Source organism: Cucurbita pepo, chromosome LG01, assembly GCF_002806865.2.
Source record: "Cucurbita pepo subsp. pepo cultivar mu-cu-16 chromosome LG01, ASM280686v2, whole genome shotgun sequence".
In the NCBI taxonomy this organism is placed as follows: domain Eukaryota; kingdom Viridiplantae; phylum Streptophyta; class Magnoliopsida; order Cucurbitales; family Cucurbitaceae; genus Cucurbita; species Cucurbita pepo.
The window spans coordinates 4,183,702-4,200,493 of record NC_036638.1 but is presented as its reverse complement, the minus strand read 5'-3'; the positions used below and the strand labels follow the sequence as shown (position 1 = coordinate 4,200,493).

Genomic DNA, 16,792 nt, shown 5'->3' with positions numbered 1-16,792 from the left:
AGACCGGAACTCAAATTTCCTTGAATGGAAATCAATATTTTCCTCTCAAGTCCGAATACTCGCCGACAACGCAACGAATTTTCCTTTTAAATTTAAAATATCTTTATGGGAACGCAAAATGAAATTAAATAAATTTACAGAAACTGCTTTGACTTATGGGTTGACTAATATGCTACAAATAATATGTTAAAATATTGTTTTATTTTTTTTAATTAATTTTTATTAAAATTGATTAAATAATTATTATTATTATAATAATTCGCATGCAACCAAAGACTTTGGTTACGAACATATCTCAAAATTTATAGAAGAAAAATTAATAGATACTCATTTATATTTGTATGCAAACTAACTTTTATCACATTTTCACCATAATTAAAATCAGTTGAGCCATCTCTCCATCAACATTCTTTTATTATATATATATATATATATATATATATATATATTATATATATATATTAGGGAGGGATGTGCCACGTTCAAATTACTAAGATTCATTTTCGACCCTATTCGATGGGTAGGTCTTGCAAGTCAAGCTTCCTTCAATCTCTATACCCGATGGACCATCATAATTTGACTCAAAAAAACTTTTGCATATTTTCTTACCTTTTAGGAGGCGTACGCACAACAAACTTCAATTCATTATCATTATTTTAACCTATGAGTCTGTTGTGAGCATCTTCATAACTTCATGGGATTCTTTATAGGCCACGTCCTCCAAATTAATTTTACTTATACATGTGTAGGTCAAATACATTATCCAGTTTAGATTAAGTCAACAACAAGAGAGATTTATTTTCTTGAAATGTTTTTTATTATTAAAAAAAGTTACGAATTAATATCTTAATGAATTAAACCGTATTAATATACATGTATAGCTTACCTAACTTAAAATAATAATGGACCACCTCTTTAAGCAAAACACCACTTTCACAACAACAACCAAACACCAAAATTGAAACTTTGATATAACAAAATTACAAACTTAGCTTAGAATTAAGCTAAGTTATATAAAAAAATTAGAAGGGAGAAAAAGGCATAACTAGCGAAGTTGAAAGTGATTTGGAATCTAAATTCTCATTATTGTTCATGAATCTAAGAAAGTAAGAGAGTTGAATGAGAGAGGAACAAGTCATTGTAAGTGGGAAGCCACTTTAGAAACCCACTTACAGAGTAATAACAAAATAAAATTATGTCAAAAAACAAAAAACAAAAAAAAAACCAATGAAATCCGAACACTCAACCCAATTTAACTCGACCTTTTATTAAATAAATCTTAATTGTCTTTCCCTTTCAGTTTCTTTACTTTATATATATATCATTCTTCTGTCACGACTATTTTATCTTTTCCTTCTATTTTCTTTAATATGTTATCAATATCTTTGCGTGTGAAAAACTGGTTAAGTTGTTCTAGATAACCCGTAAACATAAAAGTATCTGGGAATAGATTATTATTTTGAGGAGGGCTTCCAAATAAATAAACAAATAAAATAAAATAAAATAAAAGGTTATATGGTTGTTATTATTATTATTATGTATAGGGATATTGATATTACAATAATTTAGGTGGCAAACCGAATCAAGGTGGGAGATGCTATTAGAAATTGGTTGGTTGGTTGGGTGGCCCCAATCTCCACATTCTTGGACAACTTTAGAGAACTCATATATATCTTTATCTTTGTCTTATCTTCCTTAACCTTAATTATATACCCTTTATAATTAAGATTAATTAATGTTATTTATTTTAATTTTGTCTAATTTTATTTATATTAAAAATAAAATTTTATAATTTGAATAACTCATTTTGATTGTAACCCATGAACAGTGTGACATGACATGGGTAAGACTAAAACTAATAATTTGGGAGTAGAGCCCTCTGCCTCAAACACCCACACCCATGAAAATCCAATCAGATTCAACTTTGACCCATTTCAATATATATATATTTCCTTTTTAGAGAGAGAAAGAAGAAAGAGATAGCAATTGATCCAAAGAAGAAGAAGAAGAAGAAGCAGCAGATGAGAGATTTTGAAGCCTTTTCCTTTTAGGCTATGTTGTTTCTGTTCAACGCTCATAATTTTGTGCTTCCAACTCCAAACATCTCGACTTCGTCCTCGCTCTATTCTTCCAGGTTCGTTCTTCAAACTTTCTCCAAGCGAACATCCGATCCCTCGCCCCTCGAATACTTCGTGACGATTACGTTGTTTCTCTTTTCAATTTTGATCCAAATAAGATTAGTTTCCACTTCAATTCGTGAATTTATGAATTTGTGATGCCATAAGTTTGGAAGATTAATTATTAACGTCTTATCTAACTATGTTGAAAGATTTTCTAAATTAGGAGTGTTTGGTTAGCTGAGCTTTCCATTTTCCGGGAAAATATTGCCTTTTTCTTTCATCTAACTGTTTGCCCACTTGTCAAGAATATGTGCGCTTCTTTATTTTAATATTAATTAAATTAATGGGCATTATTTCTTATCTTCTTTATATAATATATATATAAAGAAAAATTATATTAAAAAAATATTCTCAAACGTGATAATATATATATTTCTTTCAAAAATTTAAACTCTTTTACTTTACAGTTAAAGTTGTAAATTTTTTTTAACTGTATGAAATCATCATTTTAGTTGTTTTCCAACCAAAATTGAATAACTATTTCGTTTTTAATAAATATTCTAATGATTAGGAAGATTTAATAGTTAATGACGATGTATTATGAGTGGCTAAAAGGATTCGATATAATGAACTCATGATCCACTAAATATAACGGTATAGGGAGAATGGGATTGTACGAACCTGTCAACAAGCTTGGAATGTGGGGGAACACTTTTAGAAGCAATGCCAATTTAGATGTACCATCATCAACTCTCATTATGGAAGCTGATACCAAACTCGAGAATCAAGTAACTCTTTGCATTTTTTTTTTTTCATTTAGTTTATAAAGGAATATTTGAATTTCTAGCTTTTGATCGAAAATATATGCTTTAACAAGCGAAAGTTGATTCTTTTATATTAAAAAAAGTTACTAAGTTTTGAAAACATTTTAAGTTACACGTGATAACATTTTTTTAAAATAAGAATTGTTTTTTTTCTCACAATTTCTTTGAAGAAAATTAAAATTAAGTTTTAAGAATTAAATATAGGTCCGGATAATACCTCATATTTAAGAAAAACAATTTTATATCTAAACTTTCTCAAAATCATTTGGATTAAATTTATAATTTAACATTTTAAATATTTTTTAGTCAGATGATGCTTCACCTGGTTCGTTGGGAGATCCTCACATTTATGATCAAGAAGATACTAAACGTATTGATAAGGTACGACCAAAAAAATTTATTGTATACAATTTATCTTTAAGATAAAGTTAACTTTTAAGAGAAAATAGTTAAATCAACAATCTTTTTAGTCAACTCGAGCCTAACTCAAATAATTAAGATAATAGGTATTTTACATTTTAAAAATAAATAAATAAAATATATTAATCGAGAATAGATATTTAAGAAAGAACATCTACATCTCTTTCTTTGGGTTGAGAATATGTGTATGCTCAAATTAGTAGATAAGTTCTAAGTTTAATGGTTAAAATATTGTTACTNTATTAATCGAGAATAGATATTTAAGAAAGAACATCTACATCTGTTTGGGTTGAGAATATGTGTATGCTCAAATTAGTAGATAAGTTGTAAGTTTAATGGTTAAAATATTGTTACTATAAAATTATATTATATTGTTTTTATTAGCTTATTTTAATAATAATAATAAATATTTGGAGTATGGAAATATTTATTTTGTTCCTTTAAAATCAAGTTTTTTACAATGTTTTTGAAACTTGTAGCTCTAAAATAAAAACTGTGATTTTGTTCTTCATGAGAGTGAGAAGCATACAAGGAACCATGAATATGATAGTTGAAACTCGATTGCAGATTCAAAGACGGCTCGCCCAAAATCGGGAAGCAGCCCGCAAAAGTCGCATACGAAAGAAGGTATGAATCGAAATTCTACATTCAATTGAAATCACAAAACAGTGTAATGGGTTTCTGAAGCAAATCCCTTCGCAGGCCTATATTAAGCAACTGGAAACGAGCCGTTTGAGACTTATTCGATTAGAGCAAGAGCTTGAAAAAGCAAGGCAACAAGTACGAACGATAATTGCTCCTGATTGATTTTATTTACCCCTTGATTTAACTTTTCATGGAACTCTATCTATCTTCAGGATCTGTTTGCTGGATCTCGATTTGATCATTATCAGATGGGCTTATCTGGAACCACAAATTCTGGTTTGTTTTTTGGTTTCCCAATCGTTCTTCGATTTTGCCCTTATCTTTGATTCTCCAATGTCTTGTCAATATTGCATAGATCCTTCATTCATTATTTTTTGGTGGTGTGATAACTGAGATTTGGAAGCTACAGGATGTGAGATTTATTTGAGAGCGTAAAATTAGGGGAAGTGATAAGTGGCCAAAGTTTTTGCAGGTCAAGTGTTTGTCGTAATGTCTGATATTCATAAAGTCCACAATCTGAATCCAGCATGTGGGTCATCGTAAACTGTAAAGGTTGGGACGTGTCTGAGCTTTTTCTTCTAGTCAAGTACTTGATGTGTGGTAAAGCCAGTTTCTCCCATTGGAGGTGGTTGCATGTTTCATCGCTGCTTTAGGAAAAGTTTTCTTATCTTTGCCTTTTAGTTTTCATATCTTTATATCAAGATTGACTGGTCTCCCAGCAACTTTTGATTATTTTCCTTGAGGATCACCTGCTTTCTAGGGCTTGGTGTTAAGACTTTGGAATTTTTGGTGCCTACAACGCTGATATTCTAGTGATGTAGTGATGTTGGATGCCTCGGTTTTAAGAGATTGAAACTTTTGGAGATGTCCTTCGAAGTACTAAGTGAAGCCTCCAAATTGGAAATTTTGACTTGGTATTTTTGTCGTCTCCCAAAGCTAGCTTTTGATAGTTGAAACGTCCTTCTAAGTTAGTTGTGAGGTCCCACATCGGTTGGAGAGAGGAACGAAGCATTCCTGATCAGGGTGTGGATACCTTTTCCTAATAGACACATTTTAAAACTATGAAGTCGACGGCGATACGTAACAAGTTAAAGCGGACAATATTGATTAGCGGTGGGATTGTGATGTTTACATTAGTGGAGGCTGAGCCATAGCTTTAACACAACGAGTGAGTTCCCAACACTCAAGTTTTCAGAAAACGGGAGAAAAACAAAAATGCTTGTGAAGTTGCAAGGAAGAGAACAGTTAAGAATTTGTCTATTCTATAGACAGTACTTTTTGTCTACTTGCATCCTTCGACAAATTTGTTTCTTGTGCTATTTATAAGCCTCATTGAGTATTTATGAGCCATGTACCTTTTTTTCCCCTTCGAACCTTCTTCTTTTTACTTGCAATCTTCCTCGATCTTTAGTATGCATATCTTTTGAATAATCCTCACTATTTGTTTTGTAGTCATCTCTGCATTTGAATCAGAGTACGAGCAATGGGTAGAAGAGCAGAACAAGCAGATTTGTGATCTAAGGAATGTTGTGCATGCTGATATCACTGATATTGAGCTTCGAATACTTGTAGAAAATGCAATGAGACACTACTTCAAATTTTTTCACATGAAAGCCAAAGCTGCAAAAACCGATGTTTTTTACATTATGTCAGGCATGTGGAAAACTTCAGCCGAAAGACTTTTCTTATGGATAGGTGGAATTCGCCCTTCAGAACTTCTCAAGGTATGTTCTCATTTAATGTAACTGGCAAATCATAGTAAAATGTTGACATCAAAGAAAACAAAGCCAATCTTCCAATTAGATTAGACCTTGGTTCTAGTTATGAATAACAAACATGGCTTAATATAAAGTGGATAATTGTAGAAACCTCCTCCAATTGTCTTGTTTACTTCATCTATTGTAGTCAAATATATGTTAGAGACAAAATTTAACAAGTTATCAGTCCCCCACCTCTACATTTTTCTACATTAGAGAATCACTTGGTTTCTATGTGTATATTATTACAAAATACTAGACCACTACATGAGCCTTCAATATTTGATATCATGAAATTTGAAATTTGAAATTCGAAAAGTCTTTTCAATATTCAAGAACGAGAACACGAAGTAGATATATAATGAACTCATAGCCCCTTCAGTTTAATGTTGATCACAAAGTGTGTGATCTGCAGGTCTTGATACCTCAACTGGAGACACTGACTGATCAACAAATTTCGGAAACTAGTAGCCTTAGGAAATCATGTCTACAAGCAGAAGATGCTTTAAGACAAGGTATGGAAAAACTACAACAAAACCTATTTGAGAGCATAGTGGCTAGTCAGATCGATGAAGGAAGTTATCCCCTACAGATGACCGCTGCAATCGAAAGATTAGAAGCACTCATTAGCTTTGTGAATCAGGTAACATTCAATCTCAAGTTCATGAACTGTGTTATTTTAACATTCTCTTTGGTCATCTTAACCTTCCATGGCCCAAGTCCAAGCCCTGATGATATCTACCTCTTAATGTCTCCTAAAGTTGGCCTTAGGGCAGCTTTGGCTTCCTAGAGATTAGTGATCATCTCGATTGTTCTAATAGAATCTGAATAGCTCAAACAATATTGAATGATAAAGATGAAGTCTTTAGTATTCGTACTCATGCCTAAAGCAGCTAAATAATTGCCTACCTTCATTCTTTCTCCCTCACTTCATTTATAGCAAATCGCCACTGACAACTCTTTAGCTAAATACATAATAATATTCCCACTTCTGTCAGAGCAGCATTCCTATCTCATTAAGAATCAAATTCAATTGACTTAGATTATAACTTGTACACTTATGATCTAGAGTTTTGTTCAGTCTTCTTCAGCATTTCATCAACATCGTCTACCTTTTTCTTCTCTCTTTTCCAATGTCCAAATAGGCTGACCATCTACGGCAGGAAACATTACAACAGATGTACAAAATTCTAACAACTCGGCAATCTGCTCAAGGTCTTCTTACTCTAGGGGAGTTTTTCCAACGACTCCGAGCGTTGAGCTCACTTTGGGCTAACCGTCCTTGTGGGCCTGTATAGTTTATCATCAAAAAAATTTAAGCTCAAAGTTGCCACACCCATTTGAATATCAAGAATCTTACTAGGGAAATTTTGTAAATATGATTAATTTTTTAACTATATAGTAATGCCATGTTGTCTTGAAAATAATCTATTTCGTGTCAAATATAATCCATCTTCTTAATTCTTCTGGTGTAAATGTATGTGCTTTGTGAAGGTACTAGTCCTTTATTTTCTATGAGTTGATTCAAATTGGAACTTCTGGGTTAAAAGTGTCTTTTTTGAATCCTTCATGCTATGGGGAAAATATCTTCAGTTCTTGCTAAGATTTCTTCAGTTCATGCTAAGATTTCTGTTTTCGTTAAATTCATACAATAAATAGCAATTTCATGAGTAGAATTTTTTAGTTTCATATAATTAAGTCTTAAAGTTAGGCTTTGGGCTTCTCAAATTAGTCAATGGTGAGGATTCTTTACCTTCAGATGTTTAACAAACATTGATATCATCAAATAATTCTATTGATTTTCTTTTTGTCCCAGTCAAAATAATTGTATTTATTTTCTTAAAATCCCAAATTTATAAATAGTAGTTTAAGTTTATTCTTTCCAAACTAATCTAGTCATCGGTTAAAAATGTATATTATCACGTCATCAATTTTGATCGTAAGCTGTTAAATTTAAGGCACTTGATCGTAAGCGGTTAAATTTAAGGCACTTGATAGACAATAGGCTAAAGCGAGAAACGTGTGCAGCTTCCAATTGTTTGTTCTTGGACATTTCGAAGTCTTAATGAACAATACAAGTAGCAGCTACTACAAATATCTTATTTTGATACATACAACAACATTGCATCTGGCTTCTATACCTCCTTTACAGTTTTGACATGGCATAGTCCAAAGCATCAACAAGAAAGTCTGCACATTTTGAAAGGAGTATGAGTGTAAGACATCTTTCCTTCAGAAACTCCATAAGTATTCATTTCTAGAATACACACTAAACCAAAATGTTGCTTCATTATTTGTAATCAGAAATTTACTATATGCTGTTGGAAGATATAACCATACCTGCATCATCTTTGGTGAAACACATGGGGGGCTTTATTCGAAATACATTGCCATGCAGACCTCCTTTCCCGACGAGAACGCCCAGTTCTTCAATCAGGACGAAACGGGTCATTAGAACAACAGCCTAAGATACTCTCAGTTGATCTTTACTTTCTTTGGAAAATAGAGAGGAGTGTACCTCTTAGTTTCTCGAACAATACTGCAGTTTCGGTCTTTGCTGGGGTTTTGTCCTTCCGGTCGGTAACGAGCTCTACACCTACCATTAATCCCCTTCCCCGTACATCTCCTATGACTGGAAAATATACATTAATCAGATGAGGTGATGATTTCCTCTCCAAGGGAAAAGAATGCAAGAAATGTCATCCCAAGAAGTATTAAGATGGAAGTAGATTAGTTAGAAAGGTAAAGTTTTAAAAGAGACCAAGTCCAAGAGAACTTACTTTCATATTTTTCCTGGAGAGATCTCAATCGCTTCAGCAAGTGTGAACCGACATCGGCGCAATGTGCTTGACGCCTCTCTTTGTCGATAACTCTTAGAACTGCAAGTCCCCCAGCAGAGCAAACTGGGTTCCCTCCAAAAGTGTTGAACTGAATTTTTTGAGCCATTGTGCTCGCTATTTCAGGCGTTGTCACCACTGCTCCCAATGGTAAACCATTGCCAATACCCTGAAAAGTTCATTACTTAGGACTTCTGGGGATGAGTTTCAAGATATGAACTGTTCCAACACGGATGGAAAAGGGGAAATACCTTTGCCATGGTTACTATATCAGGAATCACACCCTGTGTTTCAAAGCCCCAATAATGGCTTCCTGTACGACCAAAGCCAGTTTGAACTTCATCCGCAATGCAAACACCACCAGCCTTGCGAACAATGTCATAAACATGTTTCAAGTATCCAGGTGCTAATTCAACAGCTCCTCCAACACCCTGAGATAACCAAAAACCAAATGAATCTTCAATTTCATGTAGAAGTGGTTATCAAGATCAACAGATATCAGAAAAACAAACCTGAATTGTTTCGGCTATAAATCCAGCAACTCTTCCTGAAGTACCATAATCTATATGATCTTGAACATCTTTGACATAGCTAGAAGCATCTGACCCAAAGACTCCTCGATATGGATCGGGATTTACAACGTGATGAATTTCTCCCTGCAAGGTGTCACAAGTTGCAGAATATAATTGAGTTGACAGGCAAATCATAGGAATTATAACACTGGAGATTAAACTCTGGGAGAAACCTGAGGTATTGGGTACTTCCATGTGTTCAAAGCTGTTAGACCAATTGTGTTGGAACTTCCTCCATGGTATGCATTTCTCAATGCAATCATACCAAGATTACCACTGTATAGACGGGCCATAAGCATGGCTAATTCATTTGCTTCTGTCCCAGAGTTCACAAAATATACAACCTGCAAAATCAAGTGAGCAGAAGTTTGAAGCAATGCAAAAGTAGGATGTTCTTTGATAAGGAGAATCAAGAAGTGATGAAATAATAATTCAATCACCAAAGTTGAGAAAGATGAAAATGTGAGATCCCCACGTCGATTGGAGAAGGGAATGAGTGCCAGCGAGGATGTTGGACTCCAAAGGGGAGGTGGATTGTGAGATCCCACATCGGTTGGAGAGGAGAACGAAGCATTTTATAAGGGTGTGGAAACCCCCCTAGCAGACGTGTTTTAAAACCTTGAGGGGAAGCCCGAAATGGAAAGCTCAAACAGGACAATATGTACTAATGGTGGGCTTGGGTTGTTATAAATGATATCAGAGCCAGACACCGAGCGGTGTGTTAGTGAGGACGCTGGGCCTCGAAGGTGAGTGGATCGTGAGATCTCATATCAATTGGAGAGGGGAATGAGTGCCAGCGAGAATGTTGGACCCCGAAGGAGGGTGGATTGTGAGATCTCATGTTGGTTGGGGAGGAGAACGAAATATTCTTTATAAGGGTGTAGAAACCTTCCCTCGCAGAAGCGTTTTAAAACATTGAAGGGAAGCCCGAAAGAGAAAACCCTAAGAGGACAATATCGACTAGCGGTGAGGAACTTGGGACATTACAGAAAAAATTTCCAAAGTAAAAAAATACCCATCACCGTCTCTAAATGAAGGTCCTAACATTTACAAGATGCTGAGCTTCATAATCAATCATCCATTGCTAAAATAAATTAATATGATTTAAAAGTTCAGAAAGAAAAAAGACCTTCAAGTTTCCAGGCATTTTTGCTGCCAATGCTTCGGCAAAATCCGCGATTGCATGGTGTAGGTATATAGTTGTAGCATGCTGTAGAAGTTTGTTCTGCTCATTCACTGCGGCTAAAACATCGGGATGGCAATGCCCACAAGACACAGTAACTATTCCAGCAAAAGCATCAAGGTAACGCCTTCCATTTTCATCAAACAAATATTGCATTTTTCCTTCTACAATATTGAGCTGTTGAAGTAAGAAGGTAAGAGTAACAGAAGAATCAGTTTCAGAAGAAAATCGAGGGCATCCACACAGCAAGAAATTTCACATGAAAATTTAGGAGGGCAAAATTATTGAGAAAAGCGGCAAAAATCAATTATGAAGTCGAAATCAGAGACATCACCGGCTTCTGGTAGTAGTGGAAAAGCGAAGGGCCAAGAAACTTCTTCCGCTTCTGGAAAATTTCATCGGTGAGAGGTCCGTTATAAGGCTTCGGCTCGTAATCAAACGGCGGAAGCAGAGGTTTGAGGTCGGCAGCCGCCGTAGCAGAGGAAGCAGAATGAACCGAAGAGGAAAAACGATAACGGCCATTGAACGCCTTCGAGTTCGCCTCTCGTAGAGCGTTCTTCAAGATTTGCCTCTGAAACGCCATGGCCGATCCTTCTGAGCTCCGAAATGAAGAGAGATTTTGGCGTTTGTGCCAGAAATGGCGGCTCTGTGCGTTGTTATGTCGGGCTTTTTGTGAATTTAAAAGCATATTGATGACTAGATGCTTCATCACGTTGATGTCGACGGTGTAATCCGCTTTAGATCAAGGGATTAATTATGGTTCAAACAACTGAACAAGATAATGGCAAATAAAGATTAAATATAGTAGTGGCCATTACCTAAATAATTTCCCACATGGGTTTAATAAATTTATTAACTAATAGGAATCTAAATTTTAAAATATATTTCATTATTCTTTCATTTTTTTATTTTGGGTCTAATATTTTTTTGGTTCTAATATTTTTTTGGTTCTCTCGACTCCTGTGCCATCTCTAGGCCCCCTCCTTTTGATTTAATTTCACTCTTCAACTTCCACTATCAATCGCCATTTCTAACATCTCAAATATGTCAACAACGGCGTTTTATACGAACAGTGATGGAAAACCAGTCAGACAGCAGAAACTCCCACGGACCTCGATGTTCAATTGAAAAGTTATATTAATTTTTTTTTTTTTTTTTTTGGAGTATTGATGTAATAATTGTGATCAGAATATATATTAATGGGGTTAGAGAGATGAGTGGATGCAATTAATTTCTAACTTCTAAGAAAACTACAAATTAAGAATCTTAGAGAACAACAAATTCAAAGATTCCTCTTCAATAATTCAATCCTGCTTCCACCATTACCAATTTTAAATAATTCAACTTAGTTGCGTGGAAGTTCAAATTTTGTGTATTAATTAATTTTTTTTTTTTTTTAATTTGAGAAATGTTATTTGCAAAATAAAATCATACATAATTTAGAGAAAAAAATGAATAAAATCAAAACAAATTAATTTATATAAATTAAACAACAAAGATTGATTTGCAAATTATTCATAGGCTAAAAGGTGAAGATGAAAACTGGAAATAAGGAAAAATAGAATAAATTTTGAAAAACTCGAGAAAGAAAAATCGGAAAGCTTTCTTAAAAAATGAGTTTAAAAGAACGAAAAAGTGAACCCGACGTGAATCGAACACGCAACCTTCTGATCTGGAGTCAGACGCGCTACCATTGCGCCACGGATCCGTTGCGTGATAAAATTGCTATTTTAATAAATATTCAGATATTTGATCTATTATCTTAATTAATTAAATTATGCTTAAAATTAGCAATTTGATTCTCACATTTAGTTTCTCCTTTATTTCCTTTCTTACAGATTTATATCAAATATACATTTAGCTTTCTGAATGTTTTATTAAGAAACTTTTATTTATATTTGTAATTTTTCCTCATATTTAAAAGACAATGGCTTTCCAATTCTTTACAAATTTTATTTATATATTTTAGAATTAAATTCTAACTCAAACATTAAAAAAATGATTATTTTATCATTCTTCACTTGTAAAACGTGTAATAAAGATCTAAAAATATATCAATAAGATTTAAAGTAGGACAAATTATTCAATAATACCGTCGCAATAAGACTACCTCTTTAAAATTATCGAATATAGATTTTACAATTTGCATGTCTGTAATAATATAATGCAAAAGTGAGATGCTTCCACAATTTATCATTATACATTCAATAATGATGTAAAACTGTCGGTCTCATCGTTACGACCTCCTCAAATAATTTTTCTAAACCGTAAAAAAACACCTATAATAAACTATAATCAAAGAGAATTAGATAAAACAGTTCAGAAAATTCAGCTATGTGTAGACATATTTTTCTATAAGTAGGTTCATATACACAGGTTTTGTGAAGCAAAAAAGTGAGCACTCTAAATCAAAGAAGAAATAAGAAATGATGAACCTTTAAGTTACCTAGGACCTGATAATTCGAAAGCACGAACATTTTCGGTTGAATCGACCATCCATTCAGAAGTTTGAGAAGATGCCAATTCGGTTTCGTGGTAGACTACCTCGACTCGCTGCCATTCCTCCCATCGCTCCGTTAAGCCATCACCTTCAAGCATTCTGACCACCTCACACATTTTTGGTCGTTCCATGGGTGAGCTCTGTGTGCAGAGAAGTGCTACTTGGATGATTTGCTCAACTTCTAATTCATCATAATTGTCCCTCAGATCAGGATCAACCAACATCTTCAACTTTTTCTCTTTCAGAAGGCCTTTTACCTGAAAACATCCACAGTTTTTGTAATCAAAATAAGAGAGGTTAGTCAAGGCTATTGAGAGCGCGACTCCGTACCCAATCAAGCAGCATAACATCTTCATCGTTCGCAAGTCGAGCAAGATCGAACGCCCTCTGCCCGGTTATGAGCTCCAACAGCATAATGCCATAACCAAAAACATCAGTCTTTTCAGATGACTTCCCAGTTGAGAGATACTCCGGAGCTATATGTCCAATAGTACCTCTTACTGCTGTTGTAACATGAGTGTCCTTGTAGTCCATCAGCTTTGCGAGACCGAAATCACCGACGACAGCCTCGAACTCCTCATCCAGTAAAATGTTCGCAGCTTTCACGTCACGATGGATGATTTTCGGATCGCATCCATCGTGTAAGTAAGAAAGACCCCTTGCAGAGCCTAATGCAACTTTCTTTCGAGTTGGCCAGTCAAGAGGAGCTTCGGATTGTGGACGTTCTATGAAACATATACAAGCTACATTGTGAGTTCATAATAAAGGTGCCTTTTCCAATTAACAAAGAGATTGCTCGAGCTTGACACTGTTAACATTAACAAGGAAAAACAAGGAACCGAACCTCTTAAGCATGATGCAACACTTCCGTTAGCCATATAAGGATAAACAAGGAGGCGTTCGGTTGTCGTTGTACAAAATCCATGTAGTCGCAAGAGATTTCGATGCACGGCCATGCTAATCATCTCTACTTCTGTTTGGAACTGTAACTCTCCACCCGGAGTACGCTCTTCTTTGAGCCGTTTTACTGCTACTAACGAGCCATCAGCCAGGCGTCCCCTGTAAACTTTACCGAATCCACCTCGACCAAGAATATTTTTGTTGCTGAAGTTATCTGTGGCAACTTGTAAGTCTCTCAGTGAAAATCTTTTCAGCTGCCCCAAGTTGAGCTCTGAATCTTCTTCCGCTGCATAAGCAAACGCCTCGGTGACTCGCAAGTTAAATAAGGTAAGAGTTAGCGAATACGTTGCAACAGAAACAAACCAGGAACATCAAAGAATATCTCTCGTGATCTCCGTCGATGCCAATAGACGAATATGATAGCTGGAGTTGCAAAAAGTAAAGCAGCACCAGCGGCCACTCCTCCAACAATTGCTCCATTGGGATTGTTTACCTCTAAAGAATAATCACTCATGTTTTAAGATTTCTCAAATATATGCTGAATGCTACTATGGAGAAGTTGTCTATTTCTATAATCTTTCTAAACATATAATACCATAGGAAGAAAACGTCGACTGTGGAACAAATGGTGGCGGAGGAGAAAAAGGAGGATCCCCGGGGCAGGGCTTCCCGGTAACCAGACCACATAGATTCAAATTAGTTGCAAAACTACAAACATAACAGTAGCAGATCAGCTAACATGGATGAGGAAAAAAGTTGTGTGTGATTTATTTATCAGCAAAGTACCTAATGGGAGTAAAGAGTGAAAATGAGCCATTATTTGGAACCCTTCCAGATAAAAGGTTGTTCGATAGATCCCTGCGAGCGATGTTTAAACTACGTTATAACCGAGTTCTATAATCTTCTTCACTAATAATGAATTTGAAGTTGAAGGCAATGAGATATAGAATGTAGAGACTTACAAGACTTGCAGAGTGGAAATATTAGTCAAGGACATCGGTATCGATCCCGATAGTTTGTTGTCATTTAGCCGACTATCCTTACAAAGATACACCAAGAGAAAGCATCCATAAGTAACATAAAAAGGAAGCATGAAGTGAATTTCATGAACACACATTAAGTAAAACCACAAAAGATGTGAACTAATAGTTCATACAGTAAAGGATGAATGTTCATACAGGAAACGCAATTGTGTGAGCTTGCCAAACGTGTCGGGAATCGGACCAGTTAACGCGTTCAAGTATAGGTCTAGGCTCACCAAGTTTTCCAGATTCCCAAGATCAAATGGAATGTCTCCACTTATGTTGTTGCCATAAAGCTCCCTACAATCCATAACATAGAACCCGTTTGGAATGAACAATAAGTATCAAAAGGGTTAAGAAAAGAGCAGAACAGCAGATGGCTTACAAGTATTGAAGGCTTTTAAGTTGACCAAGCTGCGGAACTAATCTACCAGACAATCCAGCATTTCCAAGGTCACTGCAGAGAATGCGGAAATGGGTAAATTTTGTGTAACATTGTCGACTAAGTTTCAGGAAAAGGAAGAGGAAATTGTTTACACTCTTATGATGTTATTTTCATTGTTGCAAGTGACATGAAACCAAGTGCAGGGGTTCACAAGGGTGGGATCCCAACTCTGCAGAACATTGTTTGGATCTTCCAAATTGGATCGAAATACATGAAGTGCAGTAGCTGCTTACAATAGAAAGAACAACACACAGTCAAATTTAACCACAACAGAAGAAGAAAAATTACAAAAACGGAGATCACCTTCTACAGTAGCAGAGACATTTGCACAGAATTTGCCAAGAGAGATGAACAAAAGCAAGCCCAAAACCCAATTCAGCCGCTCCTTCATCTCCGCCGTGAGGCGATTTCACAGAACTTCAAAGCTTGGAGCCGCCACACCCACATTACAGAAAAGCAGGAAATGTAGTAACCCTCATTAAGGGGGTTTTTTACATTTGGTTTGGTTTGATTTGTGTTGAACGAATGAATGAAGGAAGTGCTTTTTGAGAATCAAAGTGAAAGGGAGAGTGAGTGAGGAGTGGAAAAGGAAATTGCTTTTGGCAGGTGTGATTTTGGTTAGGGGTACAGGGACCCACCTGCCCAACCCAAGACACCACACCCATAAACAAAAGAAAAGAAAACACAAATTTTGTTTTTTAGTCAACGGTGAAGGAGGGGTCAGTGGAGCCCACTTTGCCACCTCGGATTCTGTTTGTTTACATGTTATGCCCACCACTATTTTGGTTTTGGATATATTTGTAGGTATAATGTTAAAAAAAAAAAAAAAAAAACAAATTATGTTAATTTTTAATATTTAAATTTACTATAATTTTGGTGTGTATATTAATAATAAAAATTTTGTAAAACCTTCTAATAGTATTTTTAGAATATTTTTTAAATTTTTATTAATTATCGAGAAAAATATAAAAAAATAGTAATAATTTTTTAAAAGAATGTAAGCATGCGCTACAAATATTTGAGAAAGCTTATTAATATTTTTATTTAAAAAATAATAATAATGATGGTTTCCAATCATGGCGACCTTAAGTGGGACCCTCAATTTGTAGTGGTTTGGCTCCACTTTTGCTTCAAATCTTCACGCCTAACCTCTAATCACTCCTTTCATTATTAAATTCCTTTTTTTCTTTATTATTATTATTATTGTTATTTTATATTATATAATATAGGAAAAGAAGAAGAAAATGAGTGGAAAGCTATACATAGGATAGCACCTTACTTAAAATAGGACGGGTCCGACACATCTTTCTNTTTTTTTTTTTTTCTCTACCATGTTCTTCAATTCTATGCACTCCAAACAGCCATCAAATTTATTCGTTTTAATTATCTTGGTGTCTTACTTCTTTTTGTCATTTGTTTGCTTAAATTGAACCATCTTATTAATTATTTATTTGTAATCATTTTAAAATTTTTAAATAATAATAATAACTCGAGCAAAGCACAACTAGATAAAAAAATTATTTTTTGCTATTATTTCTCTCAATTTCATTGCAAAGCAAAGACTCTT

The 16,792-nt window shown here is 34.8% G+C and overlaps 3 protein-coding genes and 1 non-coding gene across 4 annotated transcripts; 1 reads left to right on the top strand and 3 right to left on the bottom strand.

Moving 5' to 3' along the window:
* Positions 1–1,987: 1,987 nt before the first annotated feature.
* LOC111801660 (transcription factor TGA1-like) lies at positions 1,988–7,310 on the top strand. The gene is made up of 9 exons (XM_023685733.1): positions 1,988–2,134; positions 2,781–2,908; positions 3,251–3,325; positions 3,932–3,991; positions 4,067–4,144; positions 4,222–4,285; positions 5,462–5,733; positions 6,182–6,409; positions 6,912–7,310. Exons 2-9 carry the CDS (start codon positions 2,786–2,788, stop codon positions 7,062–7,064), a joined length of 1,053 nt encoding a protein of 350 aa, XP_023541501.1. The 5' UTR covers positions 1,988–2,134; positions 2,781–2,785; the 3' UTR covers positions 7,065–7,310.
* A 425-nt stretch (positions 7,311–7,735) lies between these two features.
* On the bottom strand, positions 7,736–11,028 carry LOC111801654 (alanine--glyoxylate aminotransferase 2 homolog 1, mitochondrial-like). Its single transcript, XM_023685721.1, has 9 exons — positions 10,693–11,028; positions 10,305–10,535; positions 9,349–9,519; positions 9,116–9,259; positions 8,855–9,034; positions 8,547–8,772; positions 8,285–8,398; positions 8,107–8,193; positions 7,736–7,956 (listed from the first exon to the last, which is right to left on the bottom strand). The coding sequence occupies exons 1-9, from the start codon at positions 10,939–10,941 to the stop codon at positions 7,913–7,915; spliced, it is 1,446 nt and encodes a 481-aa protein (XP_023541489.1). The 5' UTR covers positions 10,942–11,028; the 3' UTR covers positions 7,736–7,912.
* Positions 11,029–11,994: 966 nt separating this feature from the next.
* TRNAW-CCA lies at positions 11,995–12,066 on the bottom strand. Its single transcript has one exon. It is a non-coding gene; the product is annotated as a tRNA-Trp (tRNA).
* Positions 12,067–12,650: 584 nt separating this feature from the next.
* Positions 12,651–15,777, bottom strand: LOC111810604 (somatic embryogenesis receptor kinase 2-like). Its single transcript, XM_023697371.1, has 11 exons — positions 15,529–15,777; positions 15,318–15,450; positions 15,166–15,237; positions 14,937–15,080; positions 14,721–14,792; positions 14,545–14,616; positions 14,354–14,466; positions 14,122–14,253; positions 13,703–14,044; positions 13,189–13,583; positions 12,651–13,115 (listed from the first exon to the last, which is right to left on the bottom strand). Exons 1-11 carry the CDS (start codon positions 15,614–15,616, stop codon positions 12,801–12,803), a joined length of 1,878 nt encoding a protein of 625 aa, XP_023553139.1. The 5' UTR covers positions 15,617–15,777; the 3' UTR covers positions 12,651–12,800.
* Between the last annotated feature and the right edge of the window lie 1,015 nt (positions 15,778–16,792).